Below are 22,554 nucleotides of genomic sequence, written 5' to 3'. Positions count from 1 at the left end.
CATCTAAAAAATGGTATCAAAACTCCACATAAAACTGCTCTGACATTCCGTTTTTTTTAAATGTATTAAAATGAGAAACAGCATACATTACAATGTGGTTGGTTACAGAACATTATAAATATTACAAATAAAACAAACAGCGTATTTTAAGTTTTCTTCTCATGATTTCATTTCTTCCAATGCACAAAAGTGAAATTTATTCTGTCATGTGAACAGTATAATCTTAGAAAAAAATATTTCCCGTAATTCGTCACAAATGTTGATAGCACTTTGGTGATATTTTTTTTTAAAAGATTTGTACTAATCGTAACTCAAAAACAATTTAATACATGAAATTTCAATTGTCATAGGTAACAGCACTTTCATAATACGGCAGTAATTACATTACTTTTAAACAGCTGTAACCAACTAACGACAACAGCCCCATTGCCAGGTTGAATGAACTATATCGCAATGACAAACAGCTGCCAATTCATCACTACTACTTGACAATATACTGAGGGAAAGAAATGAGGGAACACCACCTTAAAGCAGCATTCCTTTATTTATTCTCAGATTTCCTCCCAAAGCTGGTGATGAAAACTGGAACATACTAAAGGAACACTTAAATATTCCTGTGTTCCTTTGTTTGTTTCTCTCACTATATATAGTTTAACTATCAATTCTTGCAGCCATTGAATGACATCCCTGTGCTAAGAAATATTTATAACAGTTTGGAAATATTTCAACAACAAACTCATTCAACTTCTTAAAAAGTTAATGAATATACAAGCATATCTCTAAAACTTAATGTTGAGACTTCTTTAGTATTTAGTCATTCGTGAAACAACATTGCAGTAATGTATCTGCTGATGTTGATATCATGAGTATGGAATACCGTATTCAATGTAGTAAGCATCTTGTGACTTATAAGAGATCTTCCTTTTACAAAGAGACATTTGAACTCTTCAACACCCAATGAACACTCATGTTTAGTCATAGCTGTTTAAGCCAATGCACCAAAAGACCTTTGCAATGCACTAAATAATTGTTTTAATAACACATTTCTTCATGATCTAAGTGCTTATTGAGTTGAATACGGTAATGGCTGATTTGAAATTATTCATTCACAAATCAAATTTCTTGCAATCTCCATTTTACTGAAACAGGGATTTACCTAGAATTTTCAATTTAAGTGCTCATAGCAGCAAAATTGGCAAAAAACAATAGGATTCCTCCTGAAATATGCATCAATCTAAATTCTGATATTTTTTTTTCCTGTGCACTGTATATGAATATGTAAAGCTAAGTATTAAAGCTTGGCCTGTCTCTTGGTCCTTTCATCACTGAAAAACTCAGTCTATCTATCGATTGATGCCTCAGACAGCTGTATAATTGTGGTCATTAAAAAATGAGTCCACAGTAATTGTGAAAAACCAGCAGCCATGCAATGGAAAACTATTTAATAAATTTACATCACTGGTTGAGAAATTGTAATATTTTCGATTAGAGTTATCTGCTCCTGAGCACCTAGATAAATCCCTGCAAGGTGTCATACTGTCCAGTATAATAGAAGTCACAAGTATATGACAGACCCTACTGCCTTCTCAACAAAAACAGTAATATCTTTATCATGATTAACCACTGTTCTCCATGGATTGTGACAGTGCATCAAAGCTTGATTACCATTTTTGGACAATAAGGGCACAGCTGACTGAGACAACATGAACTAACTGTATGAACTTGAGTGGGTGAGGCATGCATGAATGAGTATAGACGAGATCTCTGGGAAGATTATCATGATTCTACGTATCTGTGAGTTTTTGACCAATGACAACCAAGATGGTCCAGATTCCATCATGTTTGTGTTCCCTATATCTGTCTTTTGAGGATTTAGTTTCACATCGTTTTCGCACGATTGTGTAAATTTTACAGTATTCATTTCATCATGATCAAAAGAATTTCTTTACTCAATGTTTTCTATTTGGACTTGAAAAACCCCTTAACAGACTTCCTTGAATTCTGCATAATCTTAAAGTTACACATTAAGTGATATTGACAGGAATATTTTTAATTCCATTTTTGAAACTAATTTGGCACTATCTTTTTACAAGAATGACTCTTTTAGGATCAACTTCATATGTGAATGAGAAGACGTTCCAAGATTTCTTTGGATCATTTCTAAGTTAGATTTACAAACTCAAAGTAGAAACAAGCAATAGTTCTGTTAAAGCTTTTTCTTTGTCAATCCTCATCAGTTCCTAACTTATTTTCAACAGAAATGTCCCTGGAATCCAGACCAAATGGAATGGATGAAAAATTTCCATTGCATTTGCAAAATTTGTCACGAGGAATTATATATACAATCAATCACATGGCATACATTCTATCGTTACCATTGGCAACCTTAATTGTACAAAGTTATTAAAAGTGGAAAAATATAATTATTTACGTGTACAAAAATGACATAAGATATTCAACACACCTACATTTGTAAGCCACCAAGAGTATGCATACAAATTAACAATATCTGTCTCCGAGATATATATGTACAAACAGCCTACCTAAAGGCCTGACCAGCTTTAACTCATACATGGACCAAGCTTTAACTACCAGGAACATCAAAATATCTTCTGAACATTTCGTCCTGTCACAATAGAAAATGAACATTGACACAGCATATAAATGCAAACAGATTTACCAAATATTGTCAAGCAGGAAAATGTGATGATTTGATCATTATTTGAAATACTTATAAAATATTATCACTGACATCTTTGAGTTATGAAATCCTCCTCTAAATCTTGGTCCTTATGGTCACTCAGTTGAGTGTGATATTCATCCTGATCCGTCCCTTTATAGGGCTCCAAGACTCCCCTCCCTCAACAGTACTCCCCCTACCATAGGAGAGGTACCCTCAACGAGCATCCACCCACCATCAGATGGTGGGGAGTACTGCATACACAGCATGAGGGGGTGTGGCACAGCATGAGGGGTGGGGCACATTATCAACCATACTATTGCATTCATGGAATTGTCGAATTCCCTTACTATTGTAACACTTTTCTCACAGTTTTCAAGCAAATGCCTGGCTATAAGTCTTGACTACATAGTTCTTGTACTCTTTGAGTTGTACTCTTTACATTCCACATTGTTCAAACCCATTTCCATCAAAATACTTTCTAGTCCCTGACACGCTGTGGACTCTCATTAAATTTTATAATCCTGAAGTTTCAAATAATTAAATAGATTTATTCAGTGAATTGTAATAAATTGTCGGTGTCAATTCACACCATGCAATAGTAGGATAACTTACACAGACTATCATGTGTTATAATGTAGCACAATTTCTCTCATTATGCCCCAAGCTATAAAACATGTAGTACACTCCATTCCATGAACATATCAAATACATCATATTTCTAACACATTTTTTTAACAATCTCTTAAAATTATTATTAGTTTCAAGTGAAATAAAAAAGACTGTTTAATTTGATTTACTCGTGTAAAGACAATTGATTACCATGGTTATTTCTCTTTAATTTTCACCCACCTCAAACTTTTTATCATCAATGAACCCATCAGTTAAAAAGTAGGTCTCCAAATATTAATTTTGTTCCTCTTTTTCACAATTTTGATGTGTCAGAAAAAGAATAAATCCACACTTCAACCATTTTCAAACAATAAGAACAAAATTATACTATCACTATAACAACTTCTGTACTAATGCATTGCCTACTGTATAATATAATATATAATATATCTTGTCTGAAGATAGGCTGAACTATATTTAAAGATTGTATTTATTTTACGGTCATGAAATATTTTATCGTTATCCGATTGAAAACCCATTACGCCAGGATATTTATAACTAATCAATAAGTATTTTAACACCTAAGATGGAACATTTCTTTGTTCTAAGGATCCCTCATACATTTGGAGCAGTAATTGGAGAAAATGTGGTACTACTATGAACACAACTGAGTATCAGTAGAATATCCAATATGAACAACATGACATGACTATTACATAAACTACAATTAGTTATATTTGGGACAGTGAAAGACATGGATTCTGATGAAACAACCACCCGTATGGCAGCATCTCACTCACTGGGACATAGTTTAACACTTCAAATAAGTGAAAATGTTTCAGTTGATTCTAAAATTTAGTCTCTAAATCATGGCATACATATGTAATTCTATCAAATAATGTTACATTTTCACCAATTTCAAATTGTATTTCTTCCCGCTAAATATAACTGATAGATTTAACAGTACAGAGTTCATAAAATAAATAATACACTCACAACTTAAGGCAGATCTACATTTCTTGAAAGTCAGCAATACAACATAGCTGAATTAAAATACTCAACAACCAAAGTTTCAGAATCAAATTCAAAGTTACATGAAACCTTAATTGGCACAAACAAATAACTGTGTATTCAACAAACAAAATCAAAGTTTAACAAACAAGTAGTACATCCGCCATTGATAAAAACAAGAATTACTTTTTCAAGAACCACTGTAACATTAAATCAATCGTAAACAGACTTAACTACAACATACATTAAATGCCATTCAAAAGCTAATCACAAGAAATACTTGACACTATCACTGAGGAATGCATAAAACATGGACCTTTCAACTCGAGACCTTTGGTCCTGATATAGCATCAGATATGTGTACATACTTGTGAGTTCACACATCAAAATGGCACGATTGAAACTGTATAAAAAGGTGGGTAAGTTGGAACTTACGTAGCTTTTAGCAATGTATCAGGAAGATCAAAGAGTGAAAAACGTAAAATGGGATTCAGATATTGTACTCAAGTAATTCAGTGACAAAATCTGATTGTCAAATTGAAAAGGTCAAATATATAGAAACTGTTCAACTTCACTCATATAAAAACCTACATTTTAAAAGGAGAAATGGGACTGAAACAAGCAGCTGAACTTGCCTCTTAGTCCCATAACTGTCTTGTATATGTTGACAGTGTGTGAGTGAGTACAGCTTCAAGCCGCTTTTAGCAATATTCCAGCAATATCACAGCAGGGGACACCAGAAATGGCCTTCACACATTGTGCCCATGTGGGGAATCGAACCAAGGTCTTCGGCGTGACGAGCGAACGCTTTAACCACTTGGTTACTCCATATAAGTTAACAAATCATTTTGGTTGTTTTAGTTGAATGACTTAGAAAATGATCAGATTTCCATGTTTTATGCTTTCAAACAAGAACTGAGAAAAAATGAACATGACTGAAGCAAACAGACACCAGCCTGGGTGGTTACCCATTAATACTGCACAAGGTATCAAGTGAGAAAAAAATGTCAGTTTAAAGTTATCTCCCCTTAGCTGCAGAGTTTGCCTCCATGTCAAAGTTATTAATTGCTGGTGAAAACAGTCAAAATTAATTAGGAATCTATTGCACAAATGCCATTGTCCAGACTCCATTTCTCAAGGTGTATCTTGTAGATACTGATTTGAAAGCTTGGGGGTTGACCTCACCCGGAGCCATCAATACCTGTTTTGATTTAAATCTTTTCATATTAGACATATCAAAAGTACCCTGGTGTTGGAAAAAAGACTGTTGTTGGTCATTAAATCAGTCCAGTATTTGCATCAATTAACAACAATTAAGTGTATGTGTAGAAACACTATTGGAAATTGATTACACGATGCCATTTGGAAATTGTTTGAAAATACCTGGCAGTTCTAGACCAACTGCTGTGAGATATACCTAAAATATCGTTTGCTTATAATGAGTGATATGAAAGCTGTTTGAACCAGTTATTCCATAAAACATGTAAATCTTACACCAACATGCAAAAAACTGTGTTCAGAAACCTGTTTCCAAATATACATTCGATTCAAATTCTGTTCACAAAGAGGAGATAACTGACAGATATTGCTGACAATCAACACAGTACATATTCAACAAAGAGAAAACAAATGTTTACTTTGAAATTTGTGTTTACCTGTGACTGAATTAATCAATGAATTCAAAGTCTGTTTAATATAATGATTAAAAATATTGCCTTGTCATGAGCCTCTGTAAGTCAGAATAAGAATAGAATAGCTATCTGGTTTGAAATCGGGATTAAATTCAAGTGAATTTTGAGTTTGTGATTGCTGCAGTCACAATAAAACAAAACATTAAAGCCTGTTTCCGTTTCTTAGTCTTGTTACTGTAATTGTAAACTATACTAAACCATGAAAGTGGTTACATACATTTATACATTGTCACATAATCAAACTATGATTCTAAATTTTCACAGAGTACTTTTTAGCTCTACACCTTTTCCCACATCGAAAATCGAAACATTCAGAACAAAACAAAAGAACATGATTTTCTGCTTACTGTATAAATATCCGCTGCAGTATTTTACATATCCACATCTTTATCCCCAAGTAAGGAGAAGTGTTTTCAATACAAGAATTTTCAAAGACTGGACATTGTGGCTAGGCCTCTGATTGGAGAAAACAAACTGAGCATCAATGTTTGGGAAAATATTTAACATTAAATCAAGGAATTAATTAAATCACAGGTACTCACAAACATCATGTTACTCAAAACAAACCATATCAGCACATGTTACCATGTACACAACATACCAACTATGCAATATGCACCAAATAAGACTATAATGTGAAAAATATACCCTTAACCAATGGCATATACATCAAATGATCACAAATAGATTCCACATGCGTAGCGGACACAAACAATAACAAGTAAATTTTGATTTTAGGACAAAATCCGAAACAGGCCAAAAGAGCCCATGTGGGAATGCTAGGTAACAGAACTAGTCTAACACTTTGGCCCCTAAAATATTCAAATGATCATGTCACCATTTGTTGCAGACAATTCCATTTGAATTTGAGGGGATAGATTGCACCTAGCTACATATTTACACTAGGACTATCGGAACTTATAGTACACTTCTGTAGACTAACTGTGTCAATAAGGGGGCTTCCCTGACCACCGTTACGTGAACCTGTTGTGGCTGGGCGTTCCGGCTCCAAAAATGGATCATCGGCAACAGAATCTCTCCTAGAGTCTTCCGAGTCTATACTTTCGTAACTCGTTGATGACCAGTTCCGGGCTTTCCGGTAACCCATGAAAGGATCGAAAGATGATTCTGTAGGCACAGACAGTGTATTCTGGTCGATTTCTTCAAAGTCTGGTGCTTCTTTCCTCCCGCACGCCCACTGCAACGTCTGTGTCACATCCTTGTCAGTCTGAGCTCCTTCTGGACTTGCGTATTTACGATGGCTTGTGTCTGACTCCAAACTATCAACGCTGGACACTGAACAGGTTCGAGTCGAGTCTGTTGTATCTGTGCTTGAAACTGAGCTCTTACGTACTTCGTTAGTCTCCAATTCAGGCACAGCCAGAAAGCGTCCTCCTTTGCGTGATGGTCTCTTGTTGTGGGTACGCATGTGTCGCGTGATCATGTCTCGCCGACAAGCTGCGTAGGGACACTGCGGACAGCGGTATGGTTTCTCACCTGTGTGTGTTCGTTTGTGAGTGTTCAGGTGGTCACTACGGCTAAACACCTGGCCACAATCTGTACACTCATAAGGCTTAAGTCCCGTATGGAGCCGCATGTGGCGAGTGAGCATGTCACTACGTGAGAAGGACCGATTACACACTTTACAGTAATGTATTTTATTATTGTCAGCTGCACGTACAGTCTCAGTTGGTAGATGCTTGGCCATGTGTTTAGCAAGGTTATCATAGGATGGAAACACCTGTCCACAAACTGGACATAAGTATGTCACATCAGACTCTGATAGGGATCGTTTCTCATAAAACCCTTTAGTATGTTCCTGCTTGACAGGCCCATACTGCTTGGATGGGTAGTTGGAGAACTGCGTAGGCGATGATGGGTACAGAGCTCGAGGAGAGACAGCTAAGCGATTCACCTCCGCTAGAGGACTCAACATTGACGCATGAGGAGGGAATGTGAAGAATCTTGGTGACATGGGACTAGGGGACAGAAGATCAGAGTCCGAGTGAGGACCTTCAAATGGACTTGGCATGCTGAAGTTGAAGATGCGTCCGCCTTCAGGCACTGAACACAGAGGTGATTGTGGAGAGATAAGACCGTGTGGTGAGTATGGCAGGCGATGTGTTGACCGGAAAGTGGCAGGGGAGAACTGTTTGGCTGCTGTCGGAGACAGCTCTGGCTCCTGGGGACCTTGTCCCATCCCTACACCCAGATTTGGAGAACCTAAGGATGGGGACCCTATGGATGGGGACCCTAATGCTGGAGACCCAATAGAGGGTGATCCTAGCCCTGGCGACAAATTGGGACTTGTGCTCTTTGAAAGGTCTAGGGGTTCATTTTGCTGCAAGGAGGGAGGTTTTGAACGTTTGTGAGAAGTAACAGAAGAGGTAGGTTCCATGAAGACATCGTCTGGTGTGTCTGATCGAACATCGCTGGTCCTCTTGAGATCACGTTCCGACTCTGACACTGGTTCACAAGACACCCATACTCCTCCCTGCCCCAAATCCTGGCCCTTGCCTTTCATATCCTCCAGTTCTGGAGGGTAGAAGTACACTGGCCCTTCCTTTAAGCTCTGCTCTAAGGATGAAGAGTCTGACTGAAGACTTGTCACATATCGTTGATGGAGCATTTTCTTGAATTTTCCATGCTGGTAGCTGTGACGTTCACTCTCTGAATGAAAATCTCCCTCCTCACATTTTTGAGAAGAAATCTCCCCAACCCTCCTTATTCCAAAATCCTCTTGCTCCGAGCTCCCTTGGTATTGAAGTCTGGGAACATCTTCTGTACCAGTGAAGGGAGACTGTTCTCGACTGCTACCACTGTCAATGTTGCTGGAACTTGATTCAGATATTGTCTCTACTAATGTGTTGTCATCAGCTTCTCCACTCCATAGCCGAGGTCGTTCTGTTTTTATCAACGGTGGTCCTCGAAACCATCCGTACCTAGAATCGTCAAACACCTCCCCTTCCTCTCCTGTTCGGGGCGGCATACTGAGTATCTCGTTACTTTCAAATCCAGGGTGACACTTCTGCAGATTAGGATTCTGGAATGTTCCAGTATGACTGGGGTTGTCGGGTGAATACGGCACAAAATTTAACGCTTTGTTCATGTCTTTATCCAACATACTTGGAGGTTGAAACTCAGACTTGATGTGAAATTCGGCAGGACTGATAGGTGCGGCAGTCACTTCCAAGGACTGTGATTGGCTGGCTTGAATCTTATGTTGCTCCGTGGAGCTTTGTGACGGATGACCCATCATAGTCAAATTAACTCACAAGATGGAGAGGGAGGAAGGGGAGAAGGCAGGCACAGGGTGGGGAACAAATGAGGATCCTTGGAATTCATGTTGACTCTGTAACAAAAATAGAAAATGCATTTTTCACCCCAAATGAGTAGCATTGCTGACCCTAATTTATCCAAATTAGTACTTTGGCAAAAAATGAGGGTCTTTACAATTCATAACTGGAATAATAACATCTTATCAGAAGTACAGAAATTTACATAAATCTCAAAAATGAGTTTCAACTTTCAAAATGTACTTTCTATTCAAATTAAGATGTTGAGAATTATAACATATGTTATATTTGGGATTACACTTGATCAGTAACACACTGATTCTAGAGCTTTTGTGAGTGGAGTCCCATTCAGGATCCGAATCCATACTTTCAAAGAAAGTCAGGGCAATAATCTGGCACTATCATGGTGGGGAACAACAGAAATGGGCTTCACACATTGTATCCATGAGGTGAATTGAAGTTGGTTATCAGCCTGATGAGCAAACCTTTACCACTAGACTACCCCACCGTCCAATGAAACTTGACAACATTATCAGGACACTTGAGGGATTCAAACCCATGGCACGCCTAATTAACACAACTGGACCTTCGATTTGACATGCTTTTACACAAGAAAAGTATACTCAGCTGCATATCTCAATACAGTCATTGTTATTTAGAAAGTAGCCAGTATCAGAAAATCACAGCAAGTATTCAAATGCAAAGTTGGTCAACATGTAGACATATAATAATTAACAAAATAGAATAATTTGACAGATGAAAGTTAAACAAAGTTTCCAACTTATCCTTGGGTGATGATTAAGGTGAATGCTTCAATTTTCACTTAGTAAACATTCATAAATTGTATTTTACAAATATGAAATTTGAATTAAACCACTTTTACTCAATAACAAGGAAAACAAAGCAAGCCTACCTAAGTGATAAAGTTTAAACAACTTACATGAAGTCACATTTTCAATGTGGAAGTCACACTGGCTGAGCAGGTTAGAAACCTGACTATGTGTGCTGGCGATGTACTTAACTGAGAAAGTGTAATCACATATATAACACATTAGATTTTCCACTAGTTTCCTTAGTAACCGAACAAGTCTCTAGTTGAAATGACTCACATTGAATCCCATCCATTCAGATGACAATTGACAACGAAGAATTCTCAAACTGTCTTAAATACTGTGTGTGTATCACACAAGAGAAAGAAAGTAGACTATTTACGTGGTAATTAGAATATAGGGGCCTCCCAAGGCTGGACCGTCACAAGAGTGTTGTCTGTGCAAAGTGAAGGCTTTGTATCACCCCTCCCTCTGGAAACACCTGTTGAAACAACAATCAATACTGTAGCACTAATTACAACCTAAGTCCCTCAATATGGGTTCTACCAATATACACATCAAAAATGGTTCAATCAAACTCGAGTCTCCATTGTGAAGAGTGGATGCTTCCACCATTTTGCTACCCCACTGCGCTCCACAACGTAAGCCATGAATAATGTCATGAATGCTCACCAGAGATAAGAAACATGGCAGGTTTTTTCTCACCTTTTGCATATTTGACTCAAGTTACTTCAGCAAATATTTATCACAAATTGATCCATATTTAGTTAACGCATGAGAGAGAGAGAAAGACAAAGAGAGAGAAGGAGAGAGGTGGGGTACAGCTATGTATTGGAAAACAGCTGTGTATTGTAAAACTAAACTCACTGACTATATATATATATTTGCATTATATTTTCTTAAAAATGATTAATTTAATTTCCATTGAAATGTGAGTGTAATATAAAGCACAACCCAAATCACATGACAGCATATGATGCCTTGAAACAAGACTCGGTTACTCTAGAGTGAGTGAATGAGTTGGATTTTACGCCACTTATAGCACTATCAGCAGGGGACACCAGAAATGGGCTTCACAGATTGTATCTTCAGCATGGCAAGCAAACGTCTAACCAAACGGCTACCCCATTGCACCCGTTATTAAAGAGACTGATTTAGTATATTTACAGATATTGATCCAGTAAGAAGACTTTTTCAATTCTTCGACCCTTCACATTCTGCCACTACAGTATTGTAGACTAATATTTCTGTAGGATCTGAAAAAGCTTTGCTGCTAAAAACATACATCGGAAAGCTGGGCAGACACTATGTGTGTGTATTCTCAGAAGACAGTGTATATGTTTCTTCCACGTGGAACAAACAAACAAACAAACAAACAAACAAACAAAATGTCGTTCATGTTGACAATGACATGATAAAAACTTTGACATCTCCCCTACAACCTAATCCCCATTCCCTTGCACCCTCACCCCTCTGCCTTATACAAATAAGATCTGCGAGACACTAGGTAAAATATAACCACTTATGTACACGGTACTGAGGCCATCCTGTTCAAGTGTATAACGTGAAGCAGCTTTATATGTGTCTTGGGCTAGCTGGCGTGGGAATTGTATTCCGTCTTGTTTGGCAAATCTGTCTTTGGTCTGTTACTTCACCTACAAGTCTTGAATGATCAACTTTATTTTTCAAGGTATTCTTGTAAATATGCTAAAGAGCAAGAAACAGAAATTAAATATTGTAAGGTTTAAATCAAGTTACGTCTACTAAGTGAAATATGCAAAATAGATATTTTATAAATAATAATATACCCAAATGTATTTTTGAAAAATTGTCAAATGTATCTTTTCAATAATGCACCAGTATTCATGGCATGAAATAAGGCTGTATAACCGTCTCAGACAGGCTGGATTTCTGTTGGACAGTTCACAAAGAGCCAGCCTGATGGTCTGGTAACATCTTTAGAAAGCATGTTCACATATCTGATTAAATTCAATTTTTCAAATTGAGCATTACATTTAGACTTGACAATTACTGTTTGAACACATGAATTCCAATGCTGTGAATAGGATGTGCCATGTCACACTTACTGCTCATCAGACATTAGACACGTGGTGGGCTAGTGATGCAGCAAGTTTGAAGTGTCAGGATTGAGCCCACATGTGATCTGGTTTAAAAACTTTTGAGAGTCAACTTTATGCGCAGACTCTTTCTCTGTTGTCACAACCCCTTGTGTACAGTACACAATCCTGTGCACTTAAAAAGAACTCATGAATCCGTTGGTATATGACTAGCTGACGGTTACATGAATACTTGCAAACACCTAGTTACAGACTAAGGAATCGGTGTTACGGTAAGTGGTATCAGACTAACTGCCACGGGACATCTGCCTCCCAGACAACTGTCCCCTGGCTATCTGGCCCCCATCCATTGTGCCCCCCCGCACAACTGCCCCCCCCCCATACAAGTATCAATTCATTTAAAAGGACAGATTGTGGAATATGGCTCTTAAAAATTCCAAAATGTGCATGGAGTCATATACCTCAACAACGAGACAACAAGATGGGAGGCGGAAGCTTCATCTATGGCTGTTACGCTGTGTGAGAATCTATTGGGGTGTTTCTAAAGTGTCAATTGCCTTACGTTTAATGTCATTTCTCACTTTAGCCACTACTGCTTCTCTCAAGTCTGGTGCATGTGTGTGACCATGCAGACGACCAACTACTTCCCTGCCTTTAACTTTAACCTTAGCCTTACGTATATAGGGCTATCAATTACATGTATTAGTTGGTAAGTTGTTATTATGGGGAGCACTTGTCCCAGGGGGTAAATAGCCTAGGGGGCAGTTGTCCAGGGGGCACAATGGACAGGGGGCAGATAGCCAGGGGGCAGTTGGTGGGGGGCACTTGTCTGGGGGGCAGTTAGCCTAGACCCGGTGTTACATGTCACATCATTTGAAGCACCTGCCACTTAGTTGGACTCATCTGACAATATAATGATGACGTTACCATAGTAACAGTTACATACAAGCAGTGTTTTTAACACCCAAACTACTCATATACAGATTTACATCATTTAGCACCAACTGAATCAAGGGCAGTTTGTAATATTTTGGTCCACACACAGGAATGACAACCTATATGCACATGCTTCAAACAGTATTTCAAAAGCAATGTGTTGAAAGTTCCCATTCTGCGAAGGCACCAAGAATACTGGGATACTGCTTCATAACTGCAGTTTTCTGATCTGATAAAAAACACAACAGAAATGAATAATAACGTTTCTTGATGTAAAAAAACCCTTAAATCTGGGGTAGAACTAATCTTCACTAACCAATGCTTACTATAAGAGGCAACTAACAAATCTCAAGCTTGCTAATCTGGTTGACACATGTCATCATGTTGATCACTTGATTGTCTGGTCCAAACTCAATTATTTACAGACTGCTGCCATACAGCGATGTAAAACTAATCACCCACTACAACTAGCACTGACTTCAATCCCAGTGGCAGTTCACACAATCACAATAATCATTATTTGGCAACAGTGTGGCAATCAGATTGGTGATTGCGTTTTATGCCACACTCAGCAATATTCCAGTTATATGGCAACGGTCTGTAAATAATGGAGTCTGTACCAGTGATCAACAACATGAGCACAGATATGCTCTGTGGGGAACCGATGACATGTATCAACCAAGTCAGCAAGCCTGACCACCATATCACGTTAGTCGCCTCTTAGGACAAGCATAGTCACCCTTTATGCCAAGCATGGGTTGCCGAAGGCACATACTGCCCCACACCTTCACAGGTCACAATCAGAATGGTAGTGAAGTCATGCCAACCATTCTTTGACTTTGCTGACGTTCATGTTTTCAGTATTCCTTTGAGTTAGCAAGTATATTGTTACCAAATATTAATTTCAATTTTGCTTTTGTTTTAATCAGAGTTAAACATTACATTCACAGAGACTTTGGTTTTCCAACGTGTGTTCATACTCATGTTAGCGGCTGCTGTTTATTTAATACTCATGGGTATATCAATATTGATTTCTGATACAGAATCAAATTTTGGGTTAAAATGTTACAGTCGTGTCGACTTTTTAGTTAACCAGTTGGTGGAATACTTTAAAGTGTTTCCCAACATTTTTACCAAATTGGATTTTGTTATTCATAAAGTTCTAAAAATATATGGCCTCCCAAGTTGTACATAGCCTTATGGCAGAATTTCAATGATTTATTTTTTTTTTTGACACTTGAGAAACTCCTGAGTGTTGAAGGGAAACAGCACTTCAACTCTCGGCTGTCAAGCCAGTGTCATTATAGCTTTGGCAATTAGCATCAGCAGCTCAAAACACTTTTTTCAAACTGCAAGGAAGAACTTTGTTCACAACTAGGATATGTTAACAATATACATGCCTGACAGTATGCATGAATCTAACATATAAAATCAGGATGATAAATCATAAACATTCAGTGATCTGGATGAGAAATATCCTCAACTTCACAATATCCAGATGATATATCCACAATTCCCAACTTAAAGTACTTCTTTCCATTTCAAAAAAACTCATAGCAAGTATGTCTGACACTCAACAAATGTGGACTTTTTTGTCAGTTAATAAGTTTAAAAATACATCAAGTTGAGATTTTAGTAGACTTAAAAACCAACACAAGAGTTTAATGGACTCTAGAGCAGTATTATTTCAAATATTGCAAAGTATGATACCCCTGTGCGTCCTAGTCCATTTGGATCAAAAGCGGACCAATGAATTGCAGTCTAGCTCGAAAACTAATAAATGTAACATACTGTATGAAACACTGATTATAATCAGAACATAATACCAACTCTGTGAGGTTTTTGCAAAATATTTTTCCTTAAAATACGAAAGTTGTTAAATTTTCGGTTACATTGCAATTCATCAGCCCGCTTTTGAGCCAAACAGACTATAGGTACAAGTTATAATCAGCACATATTACTGGGGGGTAACTCTTATACGCCTCATATTTAAATCTTTAGTCATTTTACTGGTGCTTCAATATCCTACCGAAGCGACAGGCCTTCCACAGGCATTGTTTAAACTGTTCTCTTAATCCTTGATCACATTATATTCGCTTCTGTCCATGATGCAACACCATCAATGAAGCAAGTCAAGTATTTCCACAGATTCTGAATCTTGCATTATTTTCCAGCTCTTTTCAATACAAATGCAGTTATTTGTGTTTATCAAAATTACATATAGGAATTTGTCCATCACTGCCCGCCTGCTTGCCCCATCTGATTTCTGGAAATAAACTCTTTACCCATGCAGTGGAGTGAGTGAGTGATTGAGTGAGTGAGTAGTGTTTGATTCCGCATTTCATCAATATTCTAGCAGTAACAGAAGTATCAACAGATAACACCATTGGATAAAACAAGCACTGAAGTGATGTTACAAGCAATGCATAGGACAACAGCAGTTGCTAGGGAAATATTAGATGAATGCTTAGTCTCTGTATATACATAATTTTTATAGAAACAAGTAGTTCCTTTTAAACTGAAAAGGAGCACCGGTGAGTCAATGTCGGGCTTTATCATTACAGGGAGGGTTGGACAGGAGAGAAGATAGAAGGTTCTGGGACTGTGAAACAACGAAAATATCTGTATTAATTTTCTATGTAAGAAATTATTCCATACATTAGCAATAAAACCGGAGTTATTCCATATTTTATTTTATTCCACTAGAATATTTCTTTACTGTAGTAACAGAAATTAATCGGCATTTTTGTAACACAGATATTTCAACACAGTATACAGCACTGACTGTATACTATACATAATGAAATTTTTTCTGTATATCATGAGTTATTATGAATATAAATTATTTTTTGACAGGTTGTTCTCTATAATAGTCATTTAAATGATTTATTCCATACTTTCTTTATAACATATGAGTTACTCTGTATCAGTAATAATGCAATTTATGCTGTATACCAGACAACAAGAGTTATTCTGAATTATTTAGGCGTGGGGTGGGGGGACAGGTTATTCTCTATAATAGTCATTTACATCATTTATTCCATACTTTATTCATAACATATGACTTACTGAACACATTAGTCATAAGACAAGTCTTATCATATATGTTTACCATTGTACATGGGAATTTCCACACATGGGAGCTCTGGACAAAAGTTATTCCTTATTCTTGGCTATTCTACATAAAAGTCATACCACATTGGTTATTTTCTACATGTCATAACATGATTGTATAGGCCATCAGTTATTCTTTAAGAAGTCACAATGCAATTAATATTCTTTACAAGTCATACCATGTTCATTATTCTCTATATATGTCATCCCTTGTCAGATATCTTACATATAGGCCAATATTCACCAGTTATTCCATACATGTCATAACACGTCAGATATTTAATATTTAGCAATATGCCACCACATATCAGTTATTCTATATGTACGTCATAACATGTCAAATAAAAAGATGTTACTTTTGTGCTTGAAGAAATATTTGAATGACAGATACATCATATTTCTAAACTACACAAAAATAGAAACTCACTGGTAGTATTTTTCGGCGTAACTTTTAGAATTTGAATCCTTGGAGTCTATGTAATCATTACATCTATGGTGAACGCTGTTTGCAAACACTTTTGAGTTTGAATCCATTATCATTGAGGACTACTCGCCAAAACACACCCAAATCTGTTTTCCTCAATAAATGCAGTAAATTGTGGGAAGAACGGGAAGAAATTCATGCATTTCCTTTTGCATGTACATTCCATGCATCATTTCCAATAAAAGTCGGAGGTGGGGGTGGTTTCAATGCTCTTGCGACAGTTGACAATCTTTGGTTTTAAAGTCATGCCTAGGCTTATTGAGGCTCAGCGCAACATGATTGGTCATTTGGAGGTTGGGTAGTCTATGTCTGCAATTGCAAGGCAACTGAATGTGTCACAGAGTACCATAGCAAGACTTTGGCAGCGCTACCAGCAGCAAGGGTCAACACGTGATCGCCCTAGGTCAGGTCGACCCCATGTGACCATGCCCGCGCAGGTGGGTAATGTAACTGATGCACTTATACCTTGTGGACGGATATAGCACTTTATAAATCACATCATCATCATCATCATCATCATCATCATCATCATCATCACAGGCAAGTATCCCTATGAATCAGAAGGGTACTTACCGTTTCGACTCAACACTACTGATAATAGATTGTACTTTTGGACTCACACACTGAGAATCCAATGAGGATTTTGTGTAATCACTTGACAAGCATGTAATTTCTGAATTCTTTCATCATCATCATCATCATCATCATCGTCACCATTAATATTAATAAGCATAACTGATCGAGACAAATAAAGTCAAATGCTGCCAAAATTACAGCGATAAATTCACATGAATCAAGGCTAGGACTTGACACAACATAGCAAAGGGACAGTTATTCAGTAACAGAGCACTAAATAACTCAGCAATCAGCTGATATGTGTGAGTTTTCGTTACTGGAGTTCTGATTCCCAGGCTTCATGCCTAAAAGTACTTGTTGAAATGCATGTGGTGACATTCCGATCAGTAGTATTGTTTAATGTTAGTTGAGCTATCAAGTAGTTAAGAAAATTGATATTTTCACTGAAAATATACTTTTCTCAAATGGAGAAATCTTAGCGTTAGTGATATAATAACCAGCACACCTTAGTTTTCCCCCGCATGCATGCACGTACGCGCACACACACACTGCATTACATGCCAGCTATTCCATGTATAAACCATATTCTATATTGAAAAACACACTCATGTATTTCATGTTAAGAAAAACAACATAACTCCCCTCATAAACATTCTTCTCCTGTACATATACTGAACAGCAAAAGAAATGTCACTGCTTTTTGTCAAGTTTTCAAATAGAAGACAGAAACATGAATGCTATCTTTCATGAGAGTTCGTTTTCAAAACTTGCATTTATTTTGTTGTCCAATATCGATATCAAGGTGAACCCACAATCACAGTGAGTGAGTTTAGCTTTACAACTCAGCAATACTCCAGTAATGGCTGGGCCCGTTTCACAAAACTCTCGCAAGCCTAAGATCTCGGAACTCTTGTACCTGGCATACTGTAACATAGGAGGTGCAAATGCTACGAGAAAAGTTACGAGATCTTAAGCTTACGAGAGTTTTGTGAAACGGGCCCCTGGGCATCGAACTGGGCCTTACCCCTAGTGTACAGTACACAACCCCGTACACTTAAAAAGAACTCATGAATCCTTTCATATATGACCATATGGTGGCCACATGACTACTTGCAAACCCTAATTACAAGTCCAGTATAGTTAAATATCTACTTTAAGTGACATCTAATCTCAGTATTGAGTTCATTTAGAAATTGTATACTCACACAAAATGTAAAAAGTAAAAGCTGAAGGTGTGTAAGAGAGTTGTGTGGCCCTGAGTGAGCCTGTTGCTGAATTAAACTCTGGTTTCACTGTCATGGCGGGTTGTGGGCATCCAAAACCTGGAACAACAAAACCATTTGTAAACATGAGGTGGCTAGTCACAACCATGAATAATATTTCAGTCAGATACATCGCACCTGACCCATCAGTCTGCTAACATGGTCAAAAGGGGTTCTAACTGCCTAACAATTACACCATACTAATTATTCATTAACTTTGGATTAACTCAACTTTTTAACAATTTACCAGTTATTATTGTCAAAAGGACACGCACAACTCAAGACCCAAGTAAAAGATATACTAAAGACAAATCAGGAGTAAAATGGTTAATGCTCCAGTGTGACTCAATTCTACCCACAACATTGCAGCTGAAAGAACTTGCAATGATACTTCTCCAATGAAGGAAAAGGTTGCAAAAACCAAACTTCACTAATTCTTTTGTATGATACAAAAATTAATTCCAAACACAGATCAAGAATAGTCTGAGTGCAAGCCCTTGAACAGAGAGCAGAGCAGCAAAATGCTCACGTTCACAGAATTCACAGAAGCACTCATAAAATGATCGTACATGACAACTGAAGCTTGACTGTTGGCCTCGACTGACACAAAATTACTGCACCTCTTCTCAGTCCGAAGCCAGTATCTAACTGTTAGCATGACCTGGGGCAGTAGTTTTATAGGAAACAATCTGATGCCAATCTGTGTGGATTTGTTATGAATGGAAAACACAGAAGAATAAAAGCAATTGCTATGTAGCCATATTTGGTAATGGCTGTTTCATGACGTTCAAACCTTGCTTATACAAGTGAGGGAGTATCGCATGTTTACGATTACACAGATCTTATGACAAATATGAGACTTCTGAATAACTGTGCGACATAACAGTTTCTGTGGGAAATTCACGTAAGGGCTGAAACTGAAGAAGAAATCTGTTGCACTGTAGCTCACCTGGAAAGATTAATGAAGTGAATGAGTAAATGAGTGAGTAGGGCTTCATGCCAGTTTGAGCAATATCAAGGCAGGGGACACCTGAAATTGGCTTTACACATTCTACCCATGTGTGGAAACAAACCCAGGCCTTCAATTCAGGGATTCTCTCATAACCCATACAGGGAATAGTACTGCTTGTTTTTCTAAAAAATTGTTTAATGGACAATATTTGTATCTTTTGGTATGTAGAACTCCCAAACAAATCACTTTGGTTACATGTGTGTTTGGTTTCGTGTACATGTCCTCGTGGGCCATATATGAAATAGTCCATACTTGAAACAGCAACATAATACTGTATTGCAGTATGAAGCCAATGATAACAAACATTAGTTGAAATATGCATGCTGCATTACATGAAATAACATGAACTAAAGATATAAAAATGTGAACATTTACCGAAACTTTTCAAGAAGTAACATATGCAGATTCTATAGTATAAACTATGAACACTACAGTTCACTATAAACAGAACACTCTCCCTAGTCATTATGCTTGAGCCACTATATAGATGGAATAATGCAATACCCTATATTCGCTCGCTAAAATTCATAAACTATTATGATTCACCTGAAAGAACATCAAAGTACTGAATCAGGATATGAATCTTACACATATATACTAGGGTGATACGTTTCGCATCACATCCCCACTGTCATTACATCTCTATTAGTCACTAGCATAGCTTCGTGAGGAAGATTGTAGAGTCATGTTATAATGAGCCATAAATGAAGCTACATGAGTGGGTCTAAGTTGCATCTCGTAACAGGACAGACATAATACAATGAATAACTCTGGGTGTGATATAAAAGTCTGAAAAAGGTTCATGCACTAACATCATATTCAATGAGCCTGAAATATTCTTGTAAGGATTCCATATCAAACTTTTCTTTCCATAAAGTTCAATCTCACCGCATATTTCTTATGACTTTCATTACATTAATGGTTAACCCTTTCTGGGTTCACCTGACTCACAGAGTTAGGAAAAAGAAACCAAATCCACTATCAATAATCAGAGGACTTGTGCTAAACTATCATTGATTATTCGCGAAATATCTACATTTTTAATGTAAACTCCAATTTTAAGAATTTTTCTTCAAGTTTTTCAAATCAGTGTAAAGGTAATTATTCTGTTTATTAATACAACAAACAGTTATCAATATATCTCTATTCATTCGTTACTTATTCAAAATTTATTCTTAAACAGGTTTATAGTAATATTTACCATAGCGTTGAATACAAAACTATTACCATGATGAATGGAAAGCACATACCTTTACGCTGTTAATTGCATGTTTATACGTGAATATTCGCCAAACTCAATGAATAGTTTACTTCATAAGTGTATTATACAAAAACAACAAAATTCTGATAAATACTACTGATTTCAATGAATAAAAAAAATAAATAAAAAATAAAATAAATTCTGATAAATAAAAAATATGTTTTTTTTACAATCGATAATTATTTTTAATCCTTCTTTCGATCCATTTTTGAACATCTGAACACCAATACTGACACAGGTGGTCAATGTCAACAGTGTGGTCCACTTTGTCTTTGAAAAAAGACGGGACCCTTGCAGGTGAAACTAAGAGTTCATCATCTCCTCCAGATGCCCACCACATAAGATGACAATGTTGTCCACAAGACTGACCACCTCTTTGTATGAAGTTTAATAAGGTTAAGTTAAATGTACAAGCTATTTAGCCAATCAACATTGAGATTACTAATGTTTCAGTGCAATTGAGCCCAGCATTCACAGTATCACACATTCAATTCACATATCTTGAAAACAGATATAAATGGGCAGCTCCAAATGGAAACTATAAAAGAGACGGTGCCATTTATGTTGTTGAGGATAGCTTATACTCCACGTTTTTTCTGAGCACAATATATTTTTTCAATGTAGCTATTCTTTAACTGACATCAAACAATTGCCAGATTGTGTTCAACATGTTTGATGGCCATTTTAGAAGTTGAGGTGATGACCAAAAATGACAATTCTTATGGGTATACAACTTATTCCATGAAAGGCGATGTTTCAACATTGATTCAAATGTCATTGTCAAGCAAGCGATGACTCTCTCCGCTGCACTAAAGCAGCTGCAACACTAAGCAGATTTCATTGCTCAAACCACAGTTTGATGATTGAGTATGGTAGACATTTAGGTCTTAAAAGGAAGGACCGCCTTTGTCCGCTTTGTATCGTGCCTAATATAGAAAATTAATATCACTTTTGTCTAGAATGTCCTTGTTATGGGAAATTAAGACATGATACTCTCCCTAAATATTATCACACATGGCCATCTGAAGTGAAATCAGCCCAACTGATTACATCAAAGAATGCATATATTATAAACTGTTTAGCAAAATACCTGGGGTTTTTTTGCCATGAAAAAAATAAATAAATTTGTCTCAGTCCCTGCCCCTACAAATGTATAACTGTACAGGTCTCTTGCTGTTGTTCACTGCTCTGACGATTGTGTATTATCAACACCTGATGTATAATGGGCCTGTGGCTCCTTTACTGAATATAAATCTCTCTCTCTCTCTCTCTCTCTCTCTCTCTCTCTCTCTCTCTCTCTCACTAATGGTAAAGGTTTCAAAGTAGTTTTTATTCATAATAACAGAAAACCATTGTCTATGAGTCTTGCTGAAAAATATCTCAATTTACAGCTGTGTCTGATCGAATCCTGCCGAACAAACAACTGACAACAGTGAGGGTAACTGCTGGAATAAAGTTGTAACACACTTCACCGAAGCTCCCATTCAGCTTTCCACCTCAGAGAACATTGATCAGAAACACTGAAAATATAAGACAGTTTCCACATGACGGTTTCACGTTCCCATTTTTTCTCATTAAAAGGTTATTTTTGCGGGCAAGATTCATAGCCTTAGACTTTGGGGTAACATTGCAAAACACTGATTAAATAAAGTCAAGGTCTTTGTGAAATTAAGCATGGTTATATGGAACCTGAAGCAGTGAGCCAGTCACG

General features: G+C 37.1%; 1 protein-coding gene across 1 annotated transcript in view; it reads right to left on the bottom strand.

The window, feature by feature from the left end:
* Positions 1-6,297: 6,297 nt before the first annotated feature.
* The window catches only part of LOC137297981 (early growth response protein 1-like), a 77,227-nt gene continuing 60,970 nt past the window's right edge, over positions 6,298-22,554 (bottom strand). Inside the window, exons 3-5 of the mRNA XM_067829996.1 lie at positions 18,514-18,630; positions 10,503-10,601; positions 6,298-9,346 (exon numbers count right to left, since the gene is read on the bottom strand). Coding sequence (XP_067686097.1) covers positions 6,884-9,253 — 2,370 coding nt within the window. The 5' untranslated portion in view covers positions 9,254-9,346; positions 10,503-10,601; positions 18,514-18,630 and the 3' untranslated portion in view covers positions 6,298-6,883. The remainder of the gene's footprint in view (positions 9,347-10,502; positions 10,602-18,513; positions 18,631-22,554) is intronic.

Source organism: Haliotis asinina, chromosome 10 (genome assembly GCF_037392515.1).
Source record: "Haliotis asinina isolate JCU_RB_2024 chromosome 10, JCU_Hal_asi_v2, whole genome shotgun sequence".
Taxonomy (NCBI): Eukaryota; Metazoa; Mollusca; class Gastropoda; order Lepetellida; family Haliotidae; genus Haliotis; species Haliotis asinina.
This window is presented reverse-complemented; position numbering and strand designations above follow the sequence as displayed.